Source organism: Diceros bicornis, chromosome 40, assembly GCF_020826845.1.
Source record: "Diceros bicornis minor isolate mBicDic1 chromosome 40, mDicBic1.mat.cur, whole genome shotgun sequence".
NCBI lineage: Eukaryota > Metazoa > Chordata > Mammalia > Perissodactyla > Rhinocerotidae > Diceros > Diceros bicornis.
This window is the reverse complement of record NC_080779.1, coordinates 4431043-4451355: the sequence shown is the minus strand read 5'-3', so window position 1 is coordinate 4451355 and position 20313 is coordinate 4431043. Positions and strand designations below refer to the sequence as shown.

Below are 20313 nucleotides of genomic sequence, written 5' to 3'. Positions count from 1 at the left end.
CCTGGTGTCGGCCCAAAGTCCCCAGCTCTTATGCGTCAGGTCAGCCCCCCAAGAAGGCTGCTCTGTCTTTGAGGCCCAAAAGGTAATACAGTTCCAAGAATATCACTCTCCAAGTGTTGTGAACTTGGAGGCCTCAACCGTGCACAGACCTTCCATGTCATGGAGGCCTTTTTAATTTGGTGCAGAGTATGGAGGGACCTCTTTCTCCCCTGGCCCTGCTCTGCCATGGCGGACAAGGGGGTCACTGTAGTCCTCAGCCCTCTGCTCTCTCCCTCTCTGCCTCACTCCTAGAGCATGGCTGTCCCTGTTTGGGTTGACATTTTCATTTGGGTAACACAAGGGAGACTTACATGTCAGATAATGTTCTTCAGAGGATGGTGAGTAATTTGGCAGGATTGTGTCCGCTGGTCACAGTGGCCATCTGAGTAGCAGATGAATCGTGGCTGGCGTGACTACGATTGGCTGTTGTAAATTCAATGTGTGCATTCCCTGGCTGTTTATACCAAGTAATGAGCATCACGGCAGGTCCTATCACGGACGTTACAGTGCTGTGCATGATGCACTTCGAGAGCATGACCTTTGAAATCACATTTTTCATTTTATTCCTGGGGAGGGAAAGATTAGATTGACCTCAGTGGTTTATCAAGTAGGGGATTAGCCTGAGCACTGGCCCATCCTGTTTAGCTCCAAGAAGTTAGTGGTCCCATGCTTAGTGGTGACAGGTGTTTGGGGTGGGAGTGTGGAGGCTCTTTACCTGACTGTTCTTCCCAAACAGTACCAGAAGTCCTGTTCAGAGGTCTGAGACTGAGTGTGAGGGGCGCTACCTTCACATAAACTGCGGTGAGCAGGAGAGTCTGCCAGCGGGAATGGCCCGGGCCTCCAAGGCGTGCCGGCGGGGCTGAGGGAAGGCCAGTGACAGCCCCTCGCTCTGCAGTCCTCTGCAGCATGTGGGTCCAGTCATGTGCCTTGAAACGTTAGCCCGTGCGGTTAAAAGGCCTGGTTTTTCTGGTCGGCACTGGCGGCAGGATGTTGCTCTCGTCCTCTCCTCCTGGCGTGTGAAAGATTTCCGCGGACACTGATTTCCTGAGGATGCGGTGGTGCTGAGACACATGAGGGCCTCTCGATTTGCCCACCCAGTGCGTGGAGGTGGCTGCTCATCTTTAGGGACCTTGATGCACTCAGACCCACAGGATCCCACGCCCTGTCTTCTCACCTCATCGGGCTTGTCTGCCCTTCATCTGCCTGACCTGCCATGCTTCCCGGGGGCAGAAATGAGTGTCTGGTCCTGGAGGCCATGCTGCGAGTCGGAGGCAGCCCAGATTGCTGGGTCTGAAGATCTAAAGGTCGGTAGGGAAGACTGTGACGGGGCCACCACTCAGGCTGGGGGTTATGTCTCACCTCCACTTCTCCATGGGCGTCTCAGAGCCAGACAAGGAGAGGGAAGACCACGGGGGCAGGAAGAGAGCCGAGGACAGGCGAGGATGGGGCTGAGCCACCTCCACAGGCATCCGGCACCTTCAGCAGTTTGGCCAAGTCTCCTGAAAGCTCTGCTGAGGAGTCATGGGCGCTGGAGGTGGGGGAAAAGCACAAGGGTCAGGTGGACAAACCCAAGTCGGACTGCCACTCCCTAGCTCTCCCACCGCCCGCATGAGGGCTCCTAGAGCCTCGCTCTGGGGAACTGAATGCAGCTCACCGTCTGAGAAGGAAACTTCCACAGGCTGATGAGTGAGATTCGTTCCTGTGGGAAAACCAAGAGCCTCCTGAAGTGTGTGACTACCTGAATGCCACCTGGGTGGCCTGGAGTCTCATCAGGGAGGCCGGAGAAAGACGAGGAGAGCGGGAGGGGGTTGCCTGCAGACCAGGAAGGGAAGCCCGAGGGGCAGCAGGCAGCATGTTCCTGCCAGTGCACGGGGTGGAGGGGCATCCCTGATCCTGGGCCGGAGCTGCTCCTAGGGGACCCATCTGTGGCCAGGGCAGTCACACAGGCTAGGCTGTGGTCGCCCTCCTTGTGCTCCCACCTCTGTTAGTCTTGAGGGTCAAGAGGTTGATGAGCTACCTTCTAATGACTGCGTGGCCCCCGTGTTCTGACATTAAGAAGGGGACTGGTGAGGAGACCATGGCCCGCACAGGAGAGGGGAGTCTTCCACAACAAATCCATCACATGGAGGCTGGTTCTGTGCTCCCATCTGCGATGGGCTTGATTAGTGTGAGGTCAGTGCCCCAGAACCCAGTAACATAAGTGCCTGCCGAGGCTGCGGTGAAGCCACCGTCCAGCCTTTTCTGACAGCGCCTGGCCTCACCGTCCCCGCCTCCAGGATCATGGCACCCGCCCCCAGAGTGTGGAGAAGGTGACCTCTGCTGCTCAGATCACCTTTAAAGGAGAGAGCAAACTAGGCCCCAAACAGGGAGGGAGTGGGAGAAACGCATGTGGGAGCAGCAGGACCCCCTGAGCAGATAGGGGACTCTGGCAGGCAGAGATTGGATCCTGGGAAAGGTGCTGGCAGGCTGGCGGGCAGTGACAGAAAGGAACTGCTCCTGAGCCAGTGCGAGCCGGGTGGGCGGTGGGAGAGTCCCCAGCAGCACCAGGTTTGTCCAGGTCAGGTTTCCTAGAAGCCGACCCCGAGGCTGAGGCTTGCTGGGGGCGGCTCCCAGGAGCCGTGCCCATGGGGAAGCGAGGCTCTGAGCAGTGGCTGCAGGAAGCCCAGCTGACCCCCTGGGAGCTCTGGACCCTGGCAGCCCTTCAGATTCCCCACCCAAAGCGAGCCCATGTGCACTCCAGGCTGCCCTTGGAGGGGCACAGTGAAGCTGCGCCCTGTGGGAAAATTCCCACTGAGGGGCACCGCGGCACCGTGAGCAGCCGTGGCCCACTCTGAGGGACAGTGCTGTGGCCTTGGGTGGGGACCAGGGCTGGGCATCACCATACCCAGACAGAATGCAGCAGAAATACCTGGAGGGCTTGTTGAAGCCCAAATTGCTGGGTCTCACCCAGTAGCTCTGGGGTGAGACCCTGAATGTGCATCTCGAACAAGTTCCCCGGTGATGCGGATGCTGCTGCCTGCCCCGTAGGGGTCACTGCTCTACAGCCCCGCAGGCACACTTCCCGTGAGTTCAGTGTGGGAGAGACGCCAGTCCCTGCGCCGGCCTCCCAGCCACACTGCCCCCACCTCCTTCCTTCCCTGGACTCCCAACATTGGGTTCCACTGGGAGAACCTTGTCTGAACAGCTCCTGAGTTCTCCCTGATTCTCTCCTCTGAGCACCTGCACCCACAGTTAGCCCTGTCTGCAGTGCCTCGTCACCTCACAGCCCCCTCAGCTCAGCTGTCACCTCCTTCAGGAGGACTTACTGGCCTTCTGAGTGTGGGTGGTCCCCTCCCAGGCCCCGTGGCATCCTGTGTAGACCCTAGCATGGCACCTTTGCCATCCATCTCCCCCTTCCCAGGAGCTGGCTGCACCTGGCTGTCATTCGGTAGACATCTATTGAATCAACAATCAATGAGTGGGCACGTGTCTCACTAATCTGAGCCCGTGTGGCCCTGGCAACCAGAGGAGCAGGAGCAGAGATCTTTGCAGCAGGAATGGGAAAAATCTTTCACATATTTTAGAAGACACATGAGTAAGCCATCACATAGAGGAGAAGGGGCGAGAAATTAATGAAGGCACTGAAATCCTGTCATTCCCTCCTTGATGACAGCGGAAGGGAAGTCTGTAGACAGTTAACAGCAAGTGAAGATCTTGCTATAGAAATGAGCGAGTGATTCAGGGAGTGCTGTGCCCAGATTCCCAACAGGCTGCATGTAAGAACAGACAGTGCACGATAGCAAGCTGAGTGTCACAGCTCCCGCCGTGTCCAGCCTGTGCCCTCTCTGTGCGAGGGCGCCTGGGGAGGGCGGTGTGGGGCCTGGCGCTACACTCCTGACTCATGCTCGCAGGGCTGCCTGGAGGAGTGGGCACCTTTTCCTAACTGGCGTAAAAGCCCCATATTGGCTACAGGGCGATGGGGAAGAAGGCATTCTGAGCCAAATTCTCCTACTATTGCCTTAAATAAGGTATTTTTAGTACCAGCCTTTTTTGTGTGAATCCACAGAGGTGAGTTCTGGGCCTGGAGGGGCAGCCCCTGTCTGATCTACGTGTGGTTTTGAGACCGCCCTGAGCCCTCCGTGGAGGTCTGCATAAAGCTGCCAAGGCCTTTCGAAGGAACAAAACGTGAGAGTCGGGCCCTGGGAACCAGAAGGACGAGCACCATGTGGTGCCAACTGCTTCTGCCCCGTTTCCCAGCAGGCCCGCAGGCCCGTGCTTGGCCGTGGCCCCCGCAGGCTCCGTGAGGACAGGCCTGCAGCTTGCCCAGAGACTGCCAGCACTCGCAGTGCTGGCAGGGCGCGGCCGAGGGGACGTGGGTGGAAAGGGAGTGGAGAGCTGGCACCCCTGTGGCCGTCACTCGGAGCCTAGACTGAGTGACGTGGTGCCCGGAGCAGGGGCTAGGAGAGCTGCAGGTGTCCGGCTGAGAGCGGGCTGCGTCATCCTCTGTTCAAGTGTGGTCCGTCTGGTGCTTCTTCTTGAGTCATCGGAAAGGAAAGCAGACGCCCTGTGACATATTCTCTTGCTCCAGGCCAGTGCCCCGCCCAGCACGAGCCAAGTGCCAGATCTGCAGACACCACACGCAGAAAAACGACCTGGCAGATCCATCTGCATTTGGTTTCCCCCCGAGGCACCCAAAGGAAAAATAAGTAGGAGGGGCAGAGATTTTTCAAGGTGAAGTCAGATTTATTTATATCCCAGTTCCCCCGGCAACACATACCTAGAGGGCACACTTGAAATATTGAGGCCAGAGGAGGGATTACTCATCGACAGAATAAATTTAAAATAAAGATGAAAAGAGCAAGCGTCAAATTGGTGCAGGACCCCCTATGCTGTGGGCCCCACGGCTCCCCGTCTCCAGACCTGGCCTCGCCTGGGCAACCTCAGCGGGCCTGCCGGCCTCCTCCACAGCCTCGCATGGGGTCCTGCCCAGTCCTTGGGGCCACAGACCGCCGCCTGCCTCTAACTTGCTGTGTAAGCGCAGATGCTCCATCTTCTTGAGCCTCAGTTTCCTTAGCTGTGATATGGGGGTAATCCCAGCCTCAGAGTTCACGTGGGGCTTGTATAAGACCGTGTGAGAGCCTGGCCCATGGTAAAGGCCAGTTTCCTGCCCTCTGGAAACTGTCTTGCCTCAGCCCATGGCTCATGCACCTGGGGTGGAGGTGCAGCTCTGCACAACTGTCCATAAGGCCCCCATACATCAACTCCTGACAAATAAGGTAAAATCAGAGTTTTTTATTTTATTTTATTTTATTTTTGTGAAGAAGATCAGCCCTGAGCTAACATCCATGCTAATCCTCCTCTTTTTGCTGAGGAAGACCGGCTCTGAGCTAACATCTATTGCCAATCCTCCACCTTTTTTTTTTCCTCCAAAGTCCCAGTAGATAGTTGTATGTCATAGTTGCGCATCCTTCTAGTTGCTGTATCGCGGCCTCAGCATGGCAGGAGAAGCGGTGCGTCGGTGCGCGCCCGGGATCCGAACCCGGGCCACCAGTAGCGGAGCGCGCGCACTTAACCCCTAAGCCATGGGGCCGGCCCAAATCAGAGTTTTTGACTTTGATGACTTTGAGAGCTGTGCTTCGAGGAAGAGGGGCATGTCGCCCCTCGGGTGCGATGGCGTTGATGGCATCCTTGGAAATGGCACTGTCTGCCCTGCCTATTGTTAGGCCCTGAGAGGTGTCTGTCTCATGGGTCATCTAATAAATAAAAGGGCTGAAATATCTACTTCCCACTGTGAGGAATCTGGACTGTCCGTGTGAACAGGCATGATGAGGATAAATCCAAATCCACCTCTGGCAAACCAACCTAAAGGATGCTGTCTCTCAGCAGGTCCTGTGCCCACTTGGGCGCGGGAGGGGTGGTGCTGACATCCCTGCTCTGCGGCACTGTGGTCCACACACGTCGTCCAACTTGAACGAATTGGGCAGCAAACGTCCAGCCAAGTTCACCTCTTGGCTGCCTGTACTGCTGCCTTTATTACTTCATTAGGAACCATGTCTGTGTTTATCTAAAATAAAAATGGAATTTGAAAGAAGACTTTGCTGACTTAATAGTCTTAATCAAGATGGCTTGATGCCCACAATCTAAAGAATCCTCATTTTTCTTTTGATGGGGAAGGATGAAAACAGCCCTTTATGCTGAGAAGTGAACACAAAGCCCTTGTGCCCTTAAATGGCGTGGGAATCCTAAAATGCTGAGTGGAAGATGATCAGCTCATTCCCGAAGACAGTGAGCTCTCAGTTGTTTGATGGCTCCTCCCCCCGCATCACAAACCTGATTGTTAACAGTTCAGATGCTTTGTAGGGTATTTATTGCAGTTGCTAACACTTGCTTTATTTTTAAAGTCTGGAGGGTGAATTTCCCGCCCTGGAAGTTGGGTGCTCGTGGACATGGCTCACTGAGCCAGCTGTGGGTGGTGCAGGCCCCAGTCCGTGGGCTGCTGAGCCAACATGAGCCGTGTACACTAGTCACCTGGGGTCTGTCCTCTCTCTGGCAAGGACAGCTTCTTGTTTGGCAGGTGATTGGAAGCAGGGTCCCCTTGTCCATAGCTTCACTCTCCACACGGCAGACGGACGGTGCGGATGTCCCTCTGAAGTCACCCAGGTCCCAGAGGCTGGAAGGGTAGGTGGAGGGGTCAGGAAAGAAGTCCCAGTCAAAGACACCCTTTTCTAGGCCACCCGCCGTGCCCTGTTTAGAGGGACCCTTGACACCTCCAGGGGCTGGAAGAGCCTGTTTGGCATCTCTGTTAAAAGAAGCTCTTTCAAGTCCAGGGTCTACTCCCCTCTGTGGCCCACCTCTCCTCCCTCCACCTATCTGGGTCATTTCCCTCCCTAATATACAGTATATATTCCTTGGTAAAGCTTCCCTGAGCCAAGGTTTGCTGGGTCCTCTCAGCTAGAGACGTGTCTACATGGTCCCCTTCCTCCAGGTTGGACTCGGGTTTCCCTCTGCACTGGCACTCAGCCTTCTCAGGGTGTAGACGTGGCCACAAGTCAGCAGGTGGCTGCCTCTTGATGGGATCCTAGCTAAGGACAGGATGATCTGTCACAAGAGGTCACAGCTGCTCAGAATTCCCCAGATCCCACAAGAGTGTAGTGAGAAGTGGGGGAGATGAGAGGGGAGGGGAGGGAATTGAAACTCTCAACCTAGTACCCTCCCTGAGGAGGTCGGCCCATGGTGAAACCTCCATGTATGAAAGGAGCCTTTGGAAAAGGGGTCTTCAGTAAGGCAGAGCTCTGGACAACAGCCCCCGGGGCTTGGCTGGCAGGAAACCTGAGGTGTAACACTTGCCCTGTCGCGTGTTCTGTGATCCGAGGCCACACGTGCGTGGCGCTGCTCAGGTGGACAGGAGCTCCGCAGAGTGCCATTCCAGCACACCAAGTGATGGCCCCGTGGCCCAGTCCTTCCAGGGAAGTGTTCAACAGCCTGCGGCCGGCAGTGACCCAGAGGGCAGAGAAGGGATGTGCGTGAGGCCTACGGGACTCCAGCTCCTCCTGGGCCTGGCGGTGGAGGAGCAGGGCTGGCAGAGCACAGGCTGTGTGGTGGGGCCAGAGTCCACTCTGTGCTGTCCAGGCTCCGCACAGGCCCCAGGAGTGGGTGGCACAGAACCTCAGTCCCCAAGCCTTGTTTAACAAGCCGGGGGAAGAGAGCCCGTGTCTGTCCGCACGCTGTGCAGAGGGAGCAGGGCAGCACACGGTTCCTCTCTCCCTGACGGAACGGGACTGTTTGGCGCGGTCTGTGTTCCACACACGCACACCCCAAGGAGCTGTCACCCCAGCTTGGCCTTCTGCTCCTGGCCGCCGTGCATTCACCGGCCACAGAATCAAAAAGATTGTTCTCACATCAGGAAGAGACAGAACAAGGCAAACAAACAGGATTTATGCTTCAATTATGTTTCCTTGAGAGCAGGCACGAAAAGTCGTGCATCATTTTTATGGGGTCGCAGGCCTCTCACAGACCCAGACTTCTTTTCTCTTTTCCTCTTTCCTGTGCCTGAGCCCGAGCTGTGGGGGCCCCCTCCTTCTCCTACCGGAATAGGAGAAGGACACACAGTGTCTGTGGTATAGAGGCAGTGTTCACGTGACTTTTCCATTTGTAGCCATTCTTCTGTCGCCATCAGAGAGCTCCCTGGGAGTCATCAAATGTGGAAACACAAAGATGCCACCGGGTCTCTTCATTTGTCACCTGGGCACTGCGTCAAAACATGAATCTTTACGCCCATGAAAGCGAGGTGTCCTCGCTGGTGACGGCTTCGTTTATCCGCCCTGAAATGCAGAGTCCTTCCTAGTTGTCAGTGTTTATCTTTTCAAGCAGAGAAAGAAGTAGAGATGTGAGCCACCTTTCATCCTGCGATGTCCCGACGGGGAGGGGCTGAGGGTGGGAAGCCTGTAGACAAAGCAGGTCAACAGGGCTCCTCCCTGGAGGAAAAGCAGAGGTTGTGCAGGCAAAGGGGTCTGTAGGATTAGGAGGTTGGAAGGGGCGGCAGATTTTATTTTATTTTATCTTATTTTACTTTATTTTAAGACCAAGACATCTTTAGTCTCTTCAGGATTCTCATTCTGTTCTGGCATATTCCTCACTAGGCCTCCTAGACCCAGGAGGCCTCCTCTCTTCCACTTGAACCCTAGTGAGTCCTGTCCCATTTCTGGATTCCCTACTTAGAAGGCCCTCCTAGGGTCAGGAGGGAGCTGGGGGGTTTGGGAGCCTCCTCAGAGCCCCAGAGATGCTGCCGTGCACGAGCCCCAAGGAGCCACAGCCCTGGGAAGAGTCAGCGTGTCCCTCAAGTAGTCCATCCTGGTGGGAGAGCCAGGAGATGACACATCTTTAAAATCCATCTTTGGTCTCCTACTGATCTGAAGCCACCACCCGCTCTCCAGCCTGAATCTTGTAAGCAAATATAGTTGCCTGATCCAGTTCTCTCCATCAGTTCAAAACCAGGCATTCCCCAGACCCCCAAGGTAGGAAAGCACTGTGCAAGGATTACCCAGCCCTTACAAGTACCCGTGAGGTTGGGGACGAGGACCACCGAGTACTTCACATGAGTGCTCGCCCAAGGTCAAGGGCTAACTTCCAGGCTCAACTTTTGAACCCCAGGCTAGGATTTACAACACTAAGTTTGTTCTTTGCATGTCTTCAAAGAAAAGTAGAATTTAAATAATTAGTCCTGGTACAAATATTGCAAGGGAGAATGCAACCAAGAAGTCCCTGACTAGACTCTTCTTTAAAAAGGGCCTCTGAGCTCTCTTCCAGCTCAGATTGATTGGAAAAGCCAGGCGGGCAAGCCAGGGCCAGGTCAGACTAAATGGGGAAAACCCACCCAGACTTGCTTAGTTCACTCTCCATTTTCCCTATAGTTTTCTCTTGATCATCAGGCTTTAGAAAAAAAATGGAGGGGCCCTAATTCCTGACCCCCAGGGATCTAGTTCTGCCCCAACCCCAGGGCCTTGGATGAGGCGCATAGCCTCACTGAGCCGTCAGATGGAAGGTGGTGCCGAGTGCCCCCTACCAGGCCCTCAAAGGGCTGTGGAGGGATTGTGGGCTGTAGGATCACCAGGAAGAGCCCTGTCCCTCCCTGTGCATCCTCCCAGAACCTGGTTCTGCAGATGTGCTGTGGCCGTGCTGGGTGCCCCCCCACTGCCTCGCCGGTTATATTGTGAGCAGTAGGTCAGATGCAGTGTGTGAGCCCCACAGCATCAGCTACTCTTTTCAGGTTGGGTTCATCCACAGATGAGCTCACATGTGACCAAGTGATGCCACGTGGCCCTGCCCGCCCGGCCAGCCTCCCTTCATCCTCGGCCCTGCTTCTGCCTGCAGGTACCTGGCGCTCTACGCCTACAAGCCCCAGAAGAGCGACGAGCTGGAGCTGCGCAAGGGCGAGATGTACCGCGTCCTGGAGAAGTGCCGGGACGGCTGGTTCAAGGGCGCGTCCCTGAGGACCGGGCTCTCTGGGGTGTTCCCGGGGAACTACGTGACGCCCGTCTCCAGGTGAGGCCATCACTGCTGGGGGGGCACGCCCCACATCCCCTGCAGCTGTCGTCACTGCCTGAAGGGGCCACCCAGACACACCGTCCAGAAGGCTTCCAGGGCCCCTGCCCAGGGCTCGGCTCTGGGAGCTCAGAGCTCCCCTGGAACCAGGGGTCTGCCTGGCGACCGTTGCACCTTCTGAACTGGGTTTTGCTTGTCTTTCCCCCAGCCTGCGTGTCATCACATATAGACCTGTTGTACATAGTGCACACACATGTGCATATGTGCAAAGGAAAAATTATATATTCCCAGAAGTTAACAGTTGTTATTGACTGGTAGCATTATGTTTTGAGTAATTAAAATTTCTTTTCCTCCTTGTGCTTTCTTGTGTTTTACAAATTTTCTGTTATATTATTTTTATTTTTATTTTTTTGTGAGGAAGATCGGCCCTGAGCTAACATCTGCCAATCCTCCTCTTTTTTGCTGAGGAAGACTGGCCCTGGGCTACCATCTGTGCCCATCCTCCTCCACTTTATATGGGACGCCGCCAAAGTGTGGCTTGACAAGCGGTGCGTCGGTGCGCGCCCGGGATCCGAACCTGCGAACCCCGGGCCGCCGCATCAGAGCATGCGCACCCAACTGCTGGTGCCACCGGGCGGGCCTCTGTTATATTATTTTTATAAAATAGAAAAACGAGTTTTAAAGATTTTGCTAAAGAGGTAATCCCGAGTTGTCTGAGAATTTTCCATTGGGATGAGGGGTCAGCTGCTTGATTTGATTTCTGTCAGCCTCGCTCATGGAACCCTTCCCGGCACAGCCCTGTGTTGACACTCCAGGACTCCCACACAAACTGAAGCTGTGGCCCTTGGGTTCTGCTCTTTTTGGAGCAAGACTGCTATGAAAGAACCTCATGCCTAGACCTTGCAGCGGTGGCTACGCTGACTCACTCTTTTCAAAGCACCAGGAAGAGTGGGGCCCCCCTGGAGATGGGCTTGCTCACCACCTCATCTGATGGCCTTCTTGGGAAGGCCCGTAATTTGTGAGCCCACTTTCTTCAGTTTTTAAAAATTATTTCCTACGGTAAAATTGAGTTCAACAGGTAGCAGATGTAATTAAAAAAAAAAAATTCGTGGTTTTGGCTGGCCAGCTGACAGAGTTCCTTGCTAGAGGAGAATTTCAGGGCAGCTCTAAGGGCTAAGGAGAGAAGGTACTACCCCATGGTCCTGTGGTCCCTGGACGGCCAACTCCTTTTCCAGGAGGCCCTTCTTCTCGCGGCTATTGTGCAGAAGCCCTGACTTAGTGCCACATGGGCTCTTCCCTGAGTGAAGTCACGGCCCAGTGGTACCGAGCCATATGGAGGTGAGGCCCTCCGACCCGGCCCAGGAGCCGCGGGCCTGGCAGCGCCTGTTCTCTGGCACATGTGGCTTCTGCTGTCTCACAACTGAGGTCCTGAGGGGACAGAAGGGGAAGTTCACCTGCTTCTTAGACAAATGGAAGATGTTTGATCCCCCAAAACGGAACCCATAGAAGCTTCCAAGGCCCTGAACTCCAGTGGTGCAAATACGTGTAGGGCGAAAGGGTTAAAGCCTGCTTCAGAGTTGCTGTGCTCCTCTTGTATTTCTTACACACTCTAAACTGGTTTCTTCTGGAAACTCTGGGGTGAAAGGGCGTCTATTTCTGGTCTGAAACTGCCAGTTCGCTGACATCCCTCAGAAGGACGCAGTCTGTCTGTGCCTTTTCCCAGAGGCCGGCAGAAACAACAAGGTGGCCATGTCCAGAGGGAGACCGGTCCTTGCCGTCACTTCCCATCACGTGCCAGACGTGTGGAAGCCTTGGGGGGTTCCTCCTGGGCGTGTTTGGGGACACAGCTGTTTGTTAGAATTAGTCCAGGCAGTAGCTCTGGTACAAAACATTTGATAGACTGGGGTCATTCCTCTGTTTCTTAGGCTTCTTTACTATCTCTTAGATTCTCATGTTGAGAGTCGGCCCCTGTGAAGGTCTTGTAAAGGGTGCTCTGCTGCCGAGCTTGAGCCCTGGGCATCGTTTGCCTACCGGGGTGATCCTGTCATTGTTTTAGGATCTGTACTTTGGGCTGCATGGCCTTCATCTCTTGGAGCCAGCAGGTACAAGCAGGCCTTTAGCAGTGGCCTGTGTGGTGTGGTTTCAACCTGCGCCCTTGCCTGACTTGATTGTGCTTTATTTCCTCAGGGTTCCTGTAGGAGGGGCTGGGCCACCCCGGAATAATGTGGTTGGAGGGTCTCCACTGGCCAAAGGGATGGCCACAACCATCCACCCAGGTGGTGGAAGTCTGAGCAGCCCAGCCACTGCCACCAGGCCTGCCTTTCCCCTCACCACACCCCAGGCCCAGGCCCAGCACCAGGCACCCTCTCCTCCAACGGGCAGCTGTCTGCGGCACTCAGCACAGCCAGCGGCCAGCCAGGCCCGGAGCACCATCCTCACAGGTATGGACCAGGCCCCCAGGGACCTCACTCTGCCAGAAAATTTGACAAGGAAGTGTCTCGGGGACACAAATCGTGAGAAACATTTTTGCCCAGGTCTCAAGCAGTCCACAGTGGGGCAAGTTGTATTTGCTCATCAGAATCATAAACTTCTGCTGATCTCCGGGAAATGTACTGACATCATATTACCCTGTGCTGGCGGCTGAAGTGGATAGAGAATTGACAAATATTCATACATTTCATCGTAGCAAGAGGACCGCGCGAACTAGTAAGGTTAACGTTGGTGCCTCCGGACACCCCAGTGGGGTGGGGGAGGTAGCCTCACAGGCCTGCCGTGTGCCGGGCCCGTAAGGGTTTCCCAGTCAGGCTGCATCTCACCGGCCGGGCTGGGCATGAGACCCAGATCCAGGGTCTTCCCTTTCTGAAATGCTCTGAGGCTAGGAGGAGTGAAGGTTGTTGATCCTTCACCTTTGTGCCAGCTTTTTTTTTTTTTTTTTAAGATTGATCCTGAGCTAACATCTGTTGCCAATCTTCGTCCTTTTTTCCCCTTTTTTCTCCCCAAAACCCCAGTAGATAGTTGTATGTCATAGTTGTACATCCTTCTAGTTGCTGTATGTGGGACACCGCCTCAGCATGGCTTGATGAGCAGTGTGTAGGTCTGCGCCCAGGATCTGAACCGGCAAACCCCACGCTGCTGTAGTAGAGCACGAACTTAACTGCTACGCCATCGGGTTGGCCCCTTGTGCCAGCTTTATCAATAGCCAGGCTGACATAATTTAAGGAAAATCCAGTTTGCTCCCAGTATGGTGTGAGATGAAGAGAAATTATGGGGTGGATCTTAAAGCCATAAAGAAGGTAAACACATCTTTCTTGGAAGCTTAACGCTGAGCTAATAAAGTAAGCTCAACTTACTTGATGCTCCTGGGAGCCCACACCAGTAACCTTCTGAAACCATAGAGCCAGCGACATTGTCACTGTGCAGTGAAGGGAACACAGGACAGGACGATGTAACTCTGAATGTCATTAAATGACACAGCCCAACCTTATTCTCTCAGAAATCATCTCTCTTCTCAAAGTAAGGCTTAAAGGACAAAACATGTAAATTCTTTGGAGCAATAAAATACGCTATTTTTTGGAATTTAGCCAACCAGAAGACAACCCATTAGAAGTGCTCCAGAAAGCATCTTCTCGAGTGTGAAAAGTCGAGATAAGAGTTAGCGCAGCAGGGGCTATATTTTCTCCTGAGTCACTGCTGATGGGCCGGGGGGCAGGGGTTAGATGTCTACTCGCTCACCCGATTACTCTTTAGGGAAGGTGACCTGCATGTTCCCACGCTGATGCCAATCCAGGTGTACACGCGCCAGGAGGAATTGCTGAGCCCTTGCAGGAAACGCTGAATGTGATGTAAATCACCCTGAGTGTTGTTGAGTGTGGTCCATTTGTTAGCACACCCGCTAACAAAACAGGACCCGTCTCTGCTCTCAGTTGTCAGGGAAGCAGTGCATCTGGCTGGGAAGGCCGTGGGGCTGTGCAGGAGGCTCTGATGTGATGGAGGCTGGGAGGATCGGAAAGGCTCCTCAAAGAGGTCCATCCCGCAATGAGCAGCAAAGTAACACTCAGGTAGGAAAACAAAGAAGGGCGCCATTTGAAGCAGGAGGAAAGGAATAGTCAGACCAGCAGAAGTGGGAGAAAGTGCGTTCTTATTCAACCAGCTGCAAGCAATTCAGTACAGACAGAGCCAACAGAGGTCTGGTTGAGGCAGAGCACGGGAGGCAGGCAGACCTGGGTTTGAATTCTGGGGCTGGCATCCTGGCTGTCGCCTCGGTTTCTTCCTCTGTAAAGTGGCGCTTCCCTCCGAGGACATTGTGTGAGGACCATCCAGCACGGCTTGCCTAGTAATCAGTACATTTAGCTATTTTTATTCTTTTGTTAGAGAATAAGAATATTACTGGAGTACTCAATGCGTAAGAGTCAAAAAAGTAAATAGAAATTGTTACCAAAGATCTAGGGCATGAATTCTCTCTTAAAGGCAGTGGGGACCCACCGAGGATTTTAAGCCAGAGGGACGACACTTTGTCAAATATCACCAGGCACAGCAGGAGGAAGAGTTGGCATGGAGCAGCCTGAGGCCAGGAGCCACTAGAAGGGTGTTGCTGTGCCCAGGTGACAGGTAGCAATGGGCCTGGACCCAGTGAATGGGGTTGCAGAATTGGGATAAAATAATGAGATATTTAGGGGGCAGAATAGTTATGACTTGGGGATGGGCTGGATGGAAGTGTTCAGGGAGAGCAAGGAACCAAGTCCAGTTTCCAGGTTTCTGGAACCAGTTGACTGGGAGAATGACATGGCATCCCCTGACCTAGAAGAGACCAGAAAGGGACAGGTTTACGGGGGAAGATAATGACATGTGGCTTTGAGAGGTGCCATGGGTGTTGGTCACACTGTGGCCCGCTGGCTGACTTGGGACAGCCTCCCTACGTGGGGCTCACATCCCATGTGTGAATCTTGCCTCCCCATGGTAGAAGGCAGACCCTCCTCCTCCAGCCTGCCTTATAGGTACCATGTAGACTTGTGACCTAGACTCTGGGGACAGATCCTCCTGCATATGACTTCCATTCAGAAGACAAAACATGAGAGGCCATGTGGATCCCTTTTGCGGGTGAAGGTGGTGGTGAAAACATCCACCTTTACAGGGGAAGCAGAGTGGACTTCTGGGGTCCAGTGCCCGATGCTCAGTGGGTGCAAGGTGGACTTTGGGGTCCCATGCCCAGTCATTAGTGGGTGCAGGGTAGACTTCTGGTGCCCAGTGTCTGGCGTCATGCTGGGTAGTGTCCGTGTCCAGCTGTGGTGGGATCTGCACCAAGGAACCCTCACGGGTGGGCTTGGCACTGCCCTGGCTGCAGAGCCTCCAAGACTGCCTCTGCCATCCCAGAGACTCTGTAAGCACCTAATAGTCTCTCATATATATCTTTTTCATTTAAGTTAGCCAAGAGTGAGTTCTGTGTCTTTTCAGCTTTGGCCTGCAGGGTCCTGGGGAGGACCGAGCTGTCTTTGCCTGAAAGAGCTCTGTAGCAGCATCACCTGGTGCCGGACCTCTGGCCCCAGCCACCACCTTCTTCTTAGCCGTGCTTCTGGCGTGGTGCGAGTTCACCTGATGGTGCTTCTTGGCAGACTGTATCTAGGGACACAGCGTTGTAGTAGCCAAGTGATCCAGTGAGCCCACAGCAGAGCTTCCTGGTGTGCACGACTTGGTCAGAAGTACACCAAGATACCGATCTCCTTGGCCTTTAGAAGCTAACGTCCCAAACCAGGTCCCTTCTGGTTATAAACATCTCACTCACTTACCCCAGCATGCCACACAGATGTTTCTTTGTGCACCACGACATGGAAAGTTTGGGCAGCCCTGCTCCTCACTGAGAGTGAACATCACAGCACGGCAGCCCTGGGTTATCTGCACAAAATGCCAGTAAAATGACATTTCCTTCCTAGCAACTTTCTCAATTCAAAGAAGAAAATGAGACCTGCCAGTCATTTCTCCCTCCATGAAATAACAAGCAGAATCAAAAGAAATCGGCATGGCTAGCAGCAGTACAGCATTGCGTCTCAGTCATCGATCACCATAGTAACCACTGTGGTGTGACAAGCATTCTCTTCCATCAGTTTAATTTTACATATTGGAAGCGTGAGGCACAGGATGGTTAAAACGGCTTCCCCAGTGCATTCCAACTTAATGCTGTCCCCACACTATTGCTGTCACAACCAGGTTAAAGAATGGCTCCTACAGCGTCATATCAGTAAGTTAAATGCCACCGAGTTCCCACAGCATTTTCCACTTCACTCTGCATTTCAAGAGAGAAAAAACACTGCTGACAGTACAAGTAATGGATTGTTCACTGCGATGATTGCCCATTTCAGCAGACCCGAACCCAGGCGGTTGAGAGGCGTTTCATCAGTGTTCTTATCTCGAGCCAAAGGCAGGCAGTTTCACAAAGGTTTAATTGCATTGCCCATAACGTCCAATATGATTTGTCCTACTTGATTAATATAACTCCTTTTTCCAAGGGCAGATCTCTCCCTGTAAAGTGCCGTTGTCCACACATCCTCATATCAGTGCTTAGCAGGGGCAAGAGCCCTGTATGGCCATTTATTCATCAGCAAAAAAGCACTGCAAGAGAGCTAGATACACACAAGGCAGTCTGCTATGATCTGGAAATACAGAGAAGAACCAGATAGACCCCATTTCTACCCCCAATTAGAGATAAGGATAAGAAAACCAATTCTTAAAATAGAGTTTGGAAAGCACTGTGGTGGAGGCATCTGTAGGGTACTAGAGCATGGAGGAGAGACATCTTGTTCAGATTGGGGAGGAAAGTAGCAGAGGGATAGGGAGGGGTTTATGGAGAGTTTTCAAGAGGAGGTGATTTGCCTTGATACTTCAAGGACAAATAGGAACTATCTTAGCAGACAAAGCAGAGAAAGAGTTCCATCAGAGGGACCAGCAAGGGCAAAGGCATGCAGTGAGAAAGACCATAGCCCCTATTTGGGTAAGATTATTTAGTTTGATATGACTGAGACAAAAGGTATGGAAGGAGAAGTATAGTGTCTTGATGACAATTTCTCCGCTGAGGCAACATTTCCTTTTAGATCTCAAAGATGGTAGAACTTAGCATGCAGCAGGGGTGAGGTGAGAGTGCAAACATGAAAAGCCGAGGCTGCAGAGGACTGATGCATTTGAGGACTGAAATAAGGCCAGTGTGGAAGAACGAGAAAGCAAGAGGATGAGGGCCTTGAGGTAGAGCTGAAAAGGCAAGCGGGGCAGATCATGAAGGTTCTGTTGGATCATGTCAAGGAATTTCAGATTTTATCTTAAGGGCAATGGAGACATTAGAGGGTTTTAAATAATAGATACAATCATATTTTTGTATCTAAAAGATAAAGCTAGACTTCTGCTCAGATAAAGTAATGAGCACAGGATTTACCCTCCCACTGGAAACAACTGAAAAATAACAGACAAATATGTAAAACAACAGTTTGCAAGGCAGTAGATATTTAAAAACCAAGGACAGTGATCTGTGAGAGCTGGGAAACAAAGAGGCAGGCCCACCATGCTGCCTGGAGAGAAGTTCTGGGCTGTGGCATGGAGAAGGAAACCCCAGAGATGCAGAGCATCCCTCCTGAGTGGTACACTGAGAACTAGTCAGCATGTGCCTGTGAGGAAACTACTCAAAGCCAGGAAAGAATGAAAGAAATGATCAGTGCTGTCAGTGCTGTCACCCTAGGCATGCAAAGGAACAGGAAAATATGACCAACAATGAAGAGATAAATCAATCAAAACTGACCCAGCACTGACACAGATATTAGAATTAGCAGACAGAGACATTAAAACCCGTATTATAGTTGCATTCCTTGTGCTTAGAATGTTAAGTAAGGACATGGAGATATTTAAAAGACCCAAATCAAACTTCTAGAAATAAAAACTACAGTGCATGAGACCAAGAATATACGTGATGGAATTAATGGCGGATTAGATGTTGCTGAAGAAAATATTAGTGAACTTGAATATATAGTAATAGAAACTATGAAAAATGAAATACAGAGATAAAAGAGAGCTTTAAAAAATGAACAGAGCATCAGTGAGCAATGTGACAACTTCAAGTGGCTTAATATACGTGTGATTAGAGTCCCCAAAGTAGAGGAGAAAGAAGTGAGAGAGAAAAATTATTTGAAGAAATAATGACCAAAATTGTTCTAAATTTGATGAAAACTGCAGACTCACAGATCAATGACAGTTGGTGAACCCCAAGCACAAGAAACATGGAGAAAACTACACCAAGGCAAAATCTAATCAAATTGTTCAAAATCTGTGCTAAAGAAAATCTTAAAAGCATCCTACTTTGTATAGAACATAAAGTAGGAAAAAAATAACAATGACAGATTTCTTGTCAGGAACACTTCAAGTCAGAAGACAGGGGAGAACTGAAAGAAATAAATCTGTCAAGTTAGGACTCTACAGCCAGCACAACTATCTTTCAAAAAGGAAAGCAAAATAAAGAATTATTCAGGCATTGTAAAGCTAAAAGTTTTCATCATTAGTAGACCCACACTATCATAAGTGTTAAAGTTCTTTAGGAAGAAATAAAATGGTACCAGATGGAAATGTGGGTCTTTACAAAGGGATGAAGTGCACTAGAAATAGTAACTACATAGGTAAATATATAAAATTTTTTCTTATTATTTAGATATCTTTAAATTATAACTGACTATATAAACAAAAATAAAAGCAACACAGTTTGGAATTAAAATATATATAAAACTAAAGTGTATAATAGCAAATGCACAAAGGTTGGGAGGGGAAAAATGGAAGTATATACTGTATACTATATTGTAAGGTACTGTAATATATTCTTATACTATATGTGAAGAGTTATGGGATCATTTGTAGGTAGACTATGATAAATTAAAGATGTAAGCAACCACTAAATATGAAAATGAAGAGTTAACAGCAAATAAGCTAACAGAGGAAATAAAGTGGAATCACAAAACTTCCAATTAATCCAAAAGAAGGCATAAAAAGAGGGGAAAGGAGACAAAGAATACATGGGTCAAATAGAAAACATGTGGTAAAATGTAAATTTAAGGCTGGACATATAAATAATCACGTTAAATGTAAATCGTATTAATAACCCCAAATAGAATGCAGAGATTGTCAGTTATTAAAAACAAGAAAAAGACAAGACTGAACCATATGCTGTGAACAGGAAACAGATTTTAATATTAAAGTATATATAAAGTATATAAAAATGAAAATAAGTTAAAAGTATAAGGCTGGAACAAGATATACAGTTGATTCTCATTATTCACAGTAGTTGTGTTCTATAAAGTTTCCATGAACGCTGAATTAGTGAATACGGAACTATTGCTCAGTGAAATAGGTGCACGTGTGTGTGTGTGTGTATCTCACATAGATTATAATCTTAAATACTAGAAACAACTCATCCTGGTAGATTCTTTTTTTTTATTTTAAAAAAGAGAAAATGAGGTTCATAAGTATTAAGTGACTTGCCTGAGGCCACTCCACTAACCAGTGACAAAATCAGGATTCAAACCCATCCAGCTGGCCCCAGAGCTGGAGCTTCTTGCACTGCACTGCCCTGCCCCCTCCCAGCTCTGGCCCTGGGCATCTCTGCATGAGCTGGAACAAGAAAGCAGAGTGTCATCTTATTGTACTTCAGCTGGGAACATATGCATCAGTGACTCAAATTTTTAGCTAATCTGCGCATGTCTGAGAATGACCACAAAGGCACTGTAAGTACTGATTTTGGGTTACAAATCAATTTTAGCTAGTAGGTAAATTTGCAAATATGGAATCTGTGAATAATGAGGATAGACTGTACCATGCTTACTAATCAAAAGAAATCTGTAGTGGTTGTAGTAATCACAGACAGAGTAGAATTCAGAACAAAGAATATTATTATTAATAAAAAAGGCAATTTCATAATGATTAAGGGGGTCAGTTCATCAAGAGGACTAAATATTTATGCCTTGAATAACAGAGCTTCAAAGTATATAAGCAGTTATTGATAGAGTTACAAGGAGAGATAGATACACAAATCCACAATTGTAGTCAGAGATTTTAATGCTTTTCTCTATAACTTAGAGAGCAAGTAGACAGAATATTGCTAAGAATATAGAACATTAGAACAATACTATAACCAACTTGACTTAATTGACGTTTTTGGAGTACTTCACCCAACAAGAGCAAATTACATGTTCTTTTCACATGCACACAGAACATTTACGCAAGAGAGACCATATT

General features: G+C 50.7%; 1 protein-coding gene across 1 annotated transcript in view; it reads left to right on the top strand.

The window, feature by feature from the left end:
• The window catches only part of SH3RF3 (SH3 domain containing ring finger 3), a 388315-nt gene that overhangs the window by 296745 nt on the left and 71257 nt on the right, over positions 1 to 20313 (top strand). The window contains 2 exon segments of the mRNA XM_058534325.1: positions 9889 to 10059; positions 12247 to 12500. Of these exon segments, the coding sequence (XP_058390308.1) occupies positions 9889 to 10059; positions 12247 to 12500 (425 nt within the window).